Consider the following 11,574-nt stretch of genomic DNA (forward strand, 5'->3'; position numbering starts at 1 on the left):
TTTCTTGCCTCAGCCCATTCCGTGGTGTGGCTGAGGTCTGTCTCTTATACACATCTAGATGTGTATAAGAGACAGTATATATATATCCTACTTATGTATGGTTTTTGCAAATTTTTACCATGTATAATACTTATGTATATTATGGTAATTCGCATATTTTTTACTATTGATATCACACTCATGTGAATGATGGTAATTCGCATACTTTTTAGCATGTATATTATACTCATTTGAATATTTTGGGAATTTACTTCTTACAGGTGCTGACACACACACGTCTGCTCTCTCATCTCGGCATTGGTGTTTTGATAGGCTTGCTGTACATGGGTATTGGCAACGATGGCCGCAAAGCATATAACAACTCTGGTTGTCTGTTTTTCTCCATCTTATTCCTCATGTTCACTGCTCTGATGCCAACTGTTCTTACATGTACGTAGATGTCCAGTTTATTTCAATTGTGGGCTCCAGGGACCATCACTGTCAGTTTTCTAATTAGGGTCATCAAATACGGCACTTGTGGGACCGTCATTGCTGGAACGCTAACCCTCTATCAATAATGTGTAAAGGCCTTTAATAAGGTTAAATTAGTTCATTGGTTTTCATTCATGGTTGTTTTTCTTTGCTTGCTGTAGTTCCAATGGAAATACAAGTTCTTTTACGAGAGCATTTGAATTATTGGTACAGCTTAAAGGCGTACTACTTTGCAAAGACGATGGCAGATCTGCCGTTCCAGGTAAGATAGCCGACTTACTTCACGCCAGTGTTACATGTAATAATGAGGTGGTCATGGCACACACCTACTGTATGTGATGCACTTTGCTACATAACTAAAGTCTTGCTACGTACAGAACACCAATGTGTTGGTCATGTAGCATAAAAACAGTGACTTGGTTTGCTACAATGTACCACCTTGTAGGTATTTACATAGTACACATTGTAGCATAAACAAATGAGTTGTGCTACATACACCATTATTTTGGTTATGCTACAAGGACCAAGCTGTTTATGGCACACAACATAGATGCTACAAATACCACTGTATTTGTCATGCTACATACTTTCAATGAATTTATTCTGTATTGTACACACCATTTAGTCAGCCATGCTACATACACATATATGTAGCTGTCATACTGTATACACTAATCTGAAATATTGCAGTGGTTGAAGAAATATAAATATACAGTTTGCTTGTAAACAAAGTATACAATATCAGATAATTGAATAAATTATTTTTTATTGATAGGTGATACTGCCTGTGATTTATTGCACCATTGTGTACTTCATGACGGGACAACCACACGATGCTGGCAGATTTTTCATGTTTGTCTCTATATCGATATTGACATCTTTTGTTGCCCAGTCACTTGGCTTACTTATCGGCGCAGCTGCAACAACAATGGAGGTAACGTTACATCGCAACATGTTGACCTGATTCTGTAAAGAAAGTTGATATAACAATGTAACTTGTATATGTCTTTAGTGTTGAGTAATGTGACATTTTATATGGCCATGTTAATCTACTTTGATTGATTGTTGAGTATTAAAGTTTTGATAATGCATGTGGTCTTGCTGCTGTTGCCATTGTATTTATGTCTCAATTGTTACCGATCTGAGTGAAATTTATAATTTTTTTATACATTCATAATTATTTGTGATTTTTTTATACATTAATCATAATTATTTGATTTTTTTATACATGAATCATAATTATTTGTGATTTTTTATACATTAATCATAATTATTTGGTTTTTTTTTATATATTAATCATAAATATTTGTGATTATTTTATGCAGTAATAATTATTTGTGATTTTTTTTTATACATTAATCATAATTATTTGTGATTTTTTATACATTAATCATAATTATTTGTTTTTTTATACATTAATCATAATTATTTGTGATTATTTTATACAGTAATCATAATTATTTGTGATTTTTTTATACATTAATCATAATTATTTTTGATTTTTTATACATTAATCATAATTATTTGTTTCTTTTAATACATTAATCATAATTATCTGTGATTATTTTATACAGTAATCATAATTATTTGTAATTTTTTTTATACATTAATCATAATTATTTGAGATTTTCTTATACATTAATCATAATTATTTGTGATTATTTTTTGCAGCTGGCTGTGTTTGTGGGTCCTGTGAGCAGTATTCCTGTTCTTCTCTTCTCTGGTTTCTTCGTCACCTTCAATACAATACCAAACTACCTTCAATGGATGTCTTATATATCCTACATACGCTACTCGTTTGAGGGCGTGCTCATATCTATATATGGTAATGATCGTGGCGACCTGCATTGTGAGCGGGAGGAGGATTGTATATTCCGAACCAGTGAGGACGTTCTGAAGGAGCTGGATGTTAGCAACAACAGAGTTTACATTGATTTCCTCATACTCCTTACGTTCTTTTTTGTATTACGTTTCTTAACGTACATCGCATTGCGAATCCGCTTGAAAGTTAGCCAATAGATGGCTAGGGTTTGGGATTATGTTGATCCAAGAGATTAGTGTATTCTTGCCAAGAAATTTTATTAGATTATTCACTTTAATTTCTATATTCTATGTGTCAGTATTTTAACATAGGGATCAGGGATGGATTTGTAAAAAAACAAAAGGGTTAGATTAAGTCTGTAACCCTGTCAGCTAAATACAGATTATTATTAATCTGTGTGGTATAATGTGTGCTGGAGATTAAAAAGATACAATTGGGATTAATGTAATGGCTGATCATTGGGATTATCCATGTTGATTATGTGACAAAGCCATTGAGTAGTGCAGCGGCATGATGTTACGCTTCCTATCAAAAGTATGGTACTGAGAATATTGCTTTTGTCGTTAGGCAGCACGATTTACCTGTCTCTTGTGTTGTCGTTAGGCAGCACGATTTACCTGTCTCTTGTGTATAACAGACACCTAGAGACATGCACTACTACTAGCATAAAGGGAACATCAAGTGAAAAAATTAACATCATCTAACATAATGTGATGTTTTTCCAAAGTTTACTGAATAAGTTTTATTGATGATGACATTATAGCTGTCTGGAATGGAGAGCATGGTATTGACATATCTACAGTACATTTAACGTTGTAGCATCAGCTAATCAAAGATTGATATCATTAAAATTGAACACGATGATAAATGTGGGCTTAAAATTAATTCTCACATCAGAATGCGAGACATCTAAATTGTCATTATTTGTTTGTCAGTGAAGCAGTTACATGCTCTGTGGTAAAAGTACTGTCTCTCAGTTTTGTTTACTGATGATGGAACCTTGTGGCATTCTCTTTCCCAAAGAGGTGAAATGATAGGGCTAAGCCGACGATACGGGTACATTTAATAATGTCACTGTGATAGTGCGCATGTTTAAGAAAGGACTCTTACTACATGTTTTGTATTTATGTGTAGAGAGCGATTTGCATTCGTTGTCACACATTATGAATTATTTGCCACACCAAGCAATTTCGAAACCACCCTCATATCTTAAACCCTGCCAACCATGTGTAATAATCATCTGGAGCATTATATCTTTTGCTGACATTTGTTTTTTTTTTAATACAGTAATTCAATTTGGTTATTTTGGGGAGAATAACAAGATTGGAAATGGTGTTCCCATTCTCTTTTAGATCTATTTTCATATTTGTCCTCATTATAAAAGTTTGTATAATTATATACTGTGTCCTTCCACACTTTTACATATTATGTAATCATATGTACAATACAGATTTTTGCATATGGGTATACACTGAATATAAACAAGTGTATTAGTGGTGTAACGCCTGTAAGCTCTTACGAGCTAATCCAGGTTCTCCGGATCTTAAGGTGAAACTATCAGTATTTTTAGCAAAATACACCATTAAACATCAAAAATGCTGGAGTGGATGTGGATGTATAGCCCACTGGGCCCTACACTGCCCTACTCCCCATGGTTTTAGGACCAGAAGAAGCGTTAGACTTACTCCACTATAAAGTGTATCTGTTTTGCGAAGTAGAATCAGCCTGGATCAATGTACAGAATTTATTTATTCAAAATAATTTTGCTTATCTTGTGTAATTACATCTCGGTATATGTACTATTTTATCTAGAGGCAGTAACATTTTACCAGCTATTGTGCATTCATACATAGAGATATACAAAAGTCATACTATAGTATATTTGAGTATATTTATTTTGTCCTTTATGGGTTGGGGAGGAAAAAACTAATTCTGAAAATGGTGAGCTGGACCACTATTTCAGAATCTGTATTAGCAAAGGAATTTATAATCTGTCTCATATATTAACTCGCATAACCTTGTGAACTTTGCTATAGGAATTACTCCTGTTTCAATATGGTAAATAACTTAGTTGATAATTCTATGACTCAAAATGTGTATAATACTATAGTTAGTTTTGCTTTGTTCCCATCCAGTGAAAATGCAATATGCATACGTTTGCTCAATGGCATCTTTTTTTTTTTTCAATTAATCTAGTGGTAGTTTGATTTTGACATTGAGTTTCTTCTATTCAAAGCAGTGATTTTGTCTCATTTGAGCTTACCATTAGATAAGTCTAATTATTTTGTGACAGTAGCTATTTAAAATTTAGAATGTGTATATGCAGGGACTTGTATGTGTGCTTGGTCTGTTGAATATTCATAAGCTCTTAATATCTTTAAATTTTAATTTATGGCAAATCAGATGCTTTAAATTTAAACTTCAATTTTATGTCTGATAATTTAAAATTCACATTCTTAATTCTTAAACATGAATATGAATTATACAAAAAAGTATATTATAGTATATAATATGCAATATGCGCTATATAAATAGCAAATTATTATTATATATATATATAATTTTAAATTATTATGATTCAAATGCTTTAAACTTAATTTATGTTTGAGCAAATCTCTTTGTATGAATTATAGCATGGTCATGGGATTTATTCCATAGCCATTCTGAATTCTTAAACATCAATATGATTTTTTAATATAGTATAAAAAAGTATATAACATACAAAATGGTTATATGTACTATATATATACCTATATATATATATATATACTTTATATATGTAATATATATACTATATATGTTGTATAATATATAATTGCTTTTCAACTCGATAATTCATCCTTATTGAATTGCTAATTGTGTCTCCATGGTTTAACATTCTTTTAATGCCTATCAATGCAATGTCAAATTGTACTTGTTTGAGTTATAGATCAAACATACATATTATATAGATTAAGTCAACAATATGATTTTAAATAGAAATATATGCTAACAATGTGCTGGCTATCTGATGGTAGTAAAAGGATTTTAATTGGCTATTGAAGACAGATATACAGATACAGTAGATGAACCATTCTCATTGGTGGATTTAAAATGTGCTCGATCGGCTACAAGATTATAGAAGTATCAGAAAAGGAGGAGTGATGTTTTTAATATTTTGTTTGCTTTATTTTAAAAAAATATTTTGTCTTATAATAGTTATTAGGACTAAATATTATTGAAATTCCTCAAATTTTTATTATTTTATTAGTTATTATTAGGCAATAATATTTTTAATCAGTTATTATTTTGAAGGACTACTTATTAGCTGGTTCACTGGCAGAAATAACATGCTGAAAAATTCAGTGAACGGATAAACAAAAATTCACAAAAAAAACCTCAACTACCCTCAATCCAATTATCAATGCAAATTGACATGTACCATATTTTAGTTTGATAGAGTTTTATTTCAAAATCTCTCCTGGTGGTAATTTAGTGTTTGATAATTAAATGTAAATAAGTTTTAGCATTAAGCAATGCAAAGAAAATTTTAACGATTACTAATCCACATTGGATGTAGCATTATAACATGTGTGCTGCTTATGGTAAGGACCAATTTTAATTCACAATTCACAATAATAATAGTACAACTAGAGGTATTTAATTTGAAGTATAATTTTTAGAATGTAAATGATTCATTCTCTTTCTTCTTATTTCATTTCATTTTTACTTCTTCTCAAATGTTTTGACAGTTTGTCATTTAAAATGGATGCTGTGCTACACCTGTAGTACTCTAGTCATATATGCATATATTAAATATGCATATTTTAATTACTGTGAAAATCTTAGATACTCCCAGCATATATGAGAGACATTCAACTTATACGTACAAACATTAGTGGTTCCTATTACATATATGTTCATTTTCTGTTGGTTTTCTACATTTTATGTAGAAATACTCACTCTTTATTAGCTGTATATGCTTATTAGTGTACATACCTTTTTTCAGAGCCTCTTTGTTGTAGCTTCAAAATAACTATACTTGCTGGATTCTGGGTTTATTCATATATCAAAGCTTACTCCAAATACAATTAATTTTGTGGCATGTTTTAGTATCAAATGTACTGGATCCTCAAGAAATATTTAAAAGTCTAAGCATTACCATAGAAAATGCTTGAACAATTTCATCTAGGCCTACCTATGGGTTAAAACAATAAAGATATCGATATACTCTGTGTGTGTACTGTCTCTTATACACACATCAATAGTGATTTTTCTGATAAATTTATTGTTTTAATGCATTACTAAGTGTTCAGATTGAGAATATTAAAAGTAATCAGGGGCGGATCCAGAGATGTCCGAAAGGGTGGATCCGAAAGTGAGGGCGATCGAGATCACACCACCCTAGGGGGTCTGGGGGCATGCCCTCACGAAATTGTTGTTTTCTAGACACCCAGAAATAACCTCTGAGGCATTTTGGGTGATCAATTTTTTCTTTTTTTTTTTCTTTTAACTTCCCAAAAGAGGGGGACTGGGGCCAGCGCACCCCCCTCCCCAAGTCTGGTAATGAATTTAGTTTGTGGATGTTTGGACTTGTACAGGATGTTCAATGTTGGATTATCGATGAATCATTGAACCTTAATGAGCTATGTACATTATACTCGCATAGTTTACTGATGGCTTCAAGTTATATAATAATTACTGTCATCTTTTAGTGTACTGTACTGTTAATATGTATGATAATAATCTGATGTATTTTGATGCAACAGCTCATATGTTCGCTTTGTATTTGGTACTTGTACTATAGAGAAATCAAGAGAGAAGACAGAATCCTGTATTTTGTTGTGATATCTAAATGTTTATCTAGTCCACTCTTCTCCATGTCATTAGCATGAATACATTGAGAATCCTTATATGCATTTAAACCTACCGACTATATTCAGCGAAGTATCAACTACATGCACACAATATACTGTAATGGCACATGTCCCTAGACAACAAACTGTGGGCTGACTTCATTTAATCTTGCCATTGTTCAATAATGGGTGTCTAGAAAAGTAAGATTTATCTTGCTTTTCTAGATCTAGAAAAGTAAGATATCTTGCATCTTACTTTTCTAGATTTAGAAAAATAAGATAAATCTTGTGTCTTACTTTTCTAGATCTTACTTTTCTATACACCCTTTAATAACACCATGATTTATAGGATCTTGTATAGATTTTCTAATTGAAAACATTATTGATGATGTCGTCTTACGCAGCACCCTGTTCTTGTAAAATAAATATACACTACTTAAATTACATCAATGTCGGAAATAATAATTTGCCTGACTGGTCTCGTTAGGTAAAACTTTTTCCAAAAGGGAATTTTTTGTAGCAGTATTAAATACACAGATGTATTCTAAACAGTGGCGTATCTGAGGGAGCTGATGAGGACTTGATAGTAAAGTGAGGTTGCACTAGGTCGCAAAATAAGGTGATATGAGATCATTTTTTTACTACTTGAGTGTGATTTGTTTGAGTTAACATTTTTTTTTGGGGGGGGGGTTGTGCACCCCCTAGATACGCCACTGGTTGTAAAGACTAGGTATCTAAATTGCTGATATATATTATGCAAAAAATATTGTATCTTCTGTCAAAAATGTCAAAGTTACTGATGACACAGAACACTTTCTGTAAAATGTTTTGGAGCAATTTCTAGTTCCAATTTTGGTATAGTCCGGACATTCATAAAGTATACAAAAACAACAAAGATACTATTGAAAAATTAAAGGGAATATTCTGTTATTACTTTATATTTTTATCGGGAACTTAATCTGTACATAGTCCTTAGTATTTGCTTCAAAATATAACTTAATTTTATAGTAGTAGTTTCCTCTTCATTCCTGTTGGGTTGGTGTATGCACTAAGTTATATTCAGGACTGTCACAGCACTTCTGTTGGCTCTTCTAAGCACTGGTTGAAATTTAATTGAAAATATCTGGCTTTTCTATGCACAGCATTTTTATATGTGAAAATATGTCTTCTATTGGCTGTTTTATGTGCTGGGTTAAATTTGAAAGATACCTCATTCCTATCGGCAGTTTTATGTGATGGGTTACTATGCATGTGACCATTTTTCCACTCCTATTGGTTGTATTCTGTGCTTAGTTACTGGTGTAACTGTAAATATAAACTGCATACTTTGTGAATGTGAAAATATTATCTATTAATGGTGAGCTAGTAACATGAATCTAGATTTGTCTTTGTTTTCAGGCAGCCTTGAAGAAAGTTTGCAAAACAATCATATTTTCCAGTTAAACATCATGGATTGATTGTTGGTTTTGTGTATTACTGTAATTACACTTTCTGTAAATTTTTAATGAATAGGGTACATGGAATATTTTGTAGAAAATGATTTTAATATGATGCCTTTTGTTTACTAATGCAACAAGATACAATTATATACAATTTATTATTGCCTTTTGGCAGTTGTTCCTGATATCTTCTGATAATTTTTTAATGAATGATGTTATGTGTTACATGAATTGTGGATTTTCTAAGTCAAATCATAATTGATTTTGTGAATTTCTATGGATATTTATATATATAAAGTAATATATACCAAATATATGAATAAGAAATTCATGCCAGGATAATGAATTTCACCATGAAAATACAAATCATTATCAGAGATCTATTTAAATATTTTGCAAAAATTGTAATACATCTATTTGTTTTTTTCAATTCACAAAAGTGTGTGAGAAGGTAGAAACGTTTTTATTGTCATTAGGTAGGACAAAATGTGAAAGGCTGAACAAAATTCATTCAAAATATAGCATGTACTCAAGGACTGGTTTTTGGTATGCTTTTTTCCCCTGAGTGAATAAAGTTTAAAATGGCTCAAAGTTGTTTGCAGTCTTGTGGTTTAATGGTTGTGCATTCGTATAACGCATATAATTACATTTGTCTCTATGCGCTATCCTGAACAACCGAAAAGAAAAAAAAACCATGAATAATGGTTGAGACGTAAAATGGTGAAAAGAAAAGCAAACAAGTGATAGAATAGAAAAACAACACAAAAAAGAAATCAAAACAGGAGAGTGGAGGAAAATTAGAGATTTTCAAATAAGAATGATTTAAGACAGCGTTTTAAGATCATTAAATTAGGAGACTTGAATGTGATTGTGGAAGTGAATTTCAGAGCTTGGGCCAACAACAGAAAAGGACCTTTCTCCATAAGTCTTCAGGTAGGCACATGAAGGGTTACAGATACTTTGGTTATAGATGTAGTGGAGCTTAATGTCCTTTTACATTTAGCAGAACGGAGTGTGATCAGTTCCGAGATGTAGTGAGGAATAGAATGGTGCAAGAACTTAAATATGTAAAGAAGCCCTTTGAACTTAATTTGCTGGCTGATTGGTTCATTTTAATGATGTCATTTATTAAGCTTCATCATTGCACAGAGAACAAAAGTACTGTAAAGAGAAAACAAGACAAAAACAGCGAAAAGGAAGGGGTGCACAACTCCATCTACATCCTCCCTTGAACAAAATAAACCACATCGAACAGAAAACAGATGTGGAAAGTTGCATGTAATATGATACAAAAAAACTACATAAAAAAGTATAAAAAAGAGATAAATACATTGAAAAGTAAATTTTTACAAGACAAATATTGAATTATTATTAATTTAATTAAAATAAAACATACAATAACATTAAAAATTGACATAAAAACAGAATATTATAAAAATTTTACAAGACAAATATTGAATTATTATTAATTTAATTAAAATAAAACTTACAATAACATTAAAAATTGACATAAAAACAGGATATTATACAAAAAAGTTACTAATTATTTGTTTATTTTAGGCGAAACTTGTTTCGCATACTTTTTTTTTTAAAGATCATCGGAGGAGGGCAGAATAAAAATTAAAATTAAATTTTGTTTTCTTATTTAGCAAATAGTTTTGCCAAAAACATCCAGACAGAGGAGAAAATAAAAATAAAATTTTATTGGTGAATGTAAAATTTATATAATTAGAAAGAAATATACATATCTTATCTTTGGAGATTTCAAGGCAGCGGAGGGCGTAATAAAAATAAAAACAATTTTTTTCGTTTTTTTTTTACAAATAGAAAAAAATGTGAGTGAATTGCCCTAGAAATTAGTCTGAAGTTGTTGTTTGATGTAAGATATTAAGGGGACAAAGACGGGGACTCTTTCTGAGTGTGCCAAATGGTCAAATAACCCCTATTGAGGGGACACTTAATTTTTTTATCATTCTATCACATCAGCTACAGCAGTCTCAATGTAAGAAAAAAATCATTAAACTTCATATTTTAACACCTATAGCAATAAACCAGAATTTTCTCCCCTGAATCCTCCGAGTAAACATCTGTACTGTACGCCTACTGAAACGTGTTACTTCATATAAACCAATCTTGTCAATTTTGACCTTTAACCATGATGGGATTTCGTTTCCTCTATTTTTGGTGTACTTTCATATAGGATTATACACACCATAACATGCACCATTAATTCTAGATCGTTACTGTATTCATGCTACATTCATCCAATAAAAAGCTCAATATTTTAAATAAAAAAAGGAATATTTGGTCATTAATATTGCATCATGAAATAATATTGAGAACATTTTATTATTTATATAATTTATACAGCACCTTTTCTTTGTAGATACAAAGCGCTTATTTTCCTCTGGTCATTGGGTCCTCATGTTTTAAGTGTTGCTGCTGTTAAACATCGCAGGAGTAGGCAACCCCACCAGGTACCGATTAATATTCCTGGGTGAAGAGAACCCATGCAGTGAATATTTGATGAAATTAGGAGGATGTACCATACAGGCCTGTATGGTCTACCTACGAGCCCGACAAGACAGGTGATTACAGGAGAAGCAATGTAGATAAAGTGCCTTGCTCAAAGACACAAGCGAAATGTACAGTACAGCGAGGGACTGAAACCCAGATTTTGAGGATGGGAAACCATAGTTCTGATTTCATATTACAGGATAAATGAAATGTTTTCATTGCAAATTGTTGCTATAAATTAGTTTTAATTATACTTAGCTGATTATGTCAATAAAAATAAAATTATACAGAATGTATGTCATCGTTGTATGAAAATATGCCAAAAACCCCTATTAAGGGGACAATTTCGCATTTTTGGTTAGTGTCAACTGAATAGGGATACCCTATTCATTGGACACCTCTATTAATTATAGGGGTTCTACTGTACAAAGTGTTGTAACAATTGCTCACTAATTCTTTAAGACACTTTTTACCACTATTTTATTTATTT

The 11,574-nt window shown here is 31.5% G+C and overlaps 1 protein-coding gene across 3 annotated transcripts in view; it reads left to right on the forward strand.

The window, feature by feature from the left end:
* LOC117103734 (ATP-binding cassette sub-family G member 1-like) overlaps nucleotides 1–2,732 on the forward strand; it is a 43,964-nt gene extending 41,232 nt beyond the window's left edge. For all 3 annotated transcript variants that reach the window (XM_033244336.1, XM_033244337.1, XM_033244338.1), the window contains 4 exons: nucleotides 261–429; nucleotides 633–733; nucleotides 1,247–1,405; nucleotides 2,143–2,732. In XM_033244336.1, coding sequence (XP_033100227.1) covers nucleotides 261–429; nucleotides 633–733; nucleotides 1,247–1,405; nucleotides 2,143–2,490 — 777 coding nt within the window. In that variant the 3' untranslated portion in view covers nucleotides 2,491–2,732. The remainder of the gene's footprint in view (nucleotides 1–260; nucleotides 430–632; nucleotides 734–1,246; nucleotides 1,406–2,142) is intronic.
* Nucleotides 2,733–11,574: the final 8,842 nt, after the last annotated feature.

The sequence above is a fragment of the Anneissia japonica genome, unplaced genomic scaffold, assembly GCF_011630105.1.
Source record: "Anneissia japonica isolate Jap-2015-1 unplaced genomic scaffold, ASM1163010v1 scaffold287925_len434832_cov202, whole genome shotgun sequence".
NCBI classification, from domain to species: Eukaryota; Metazoa; Echinodermata; class Crinoidea; order Comatulida; family Comatulidae; genus Anneissia; species Anneissia japonica.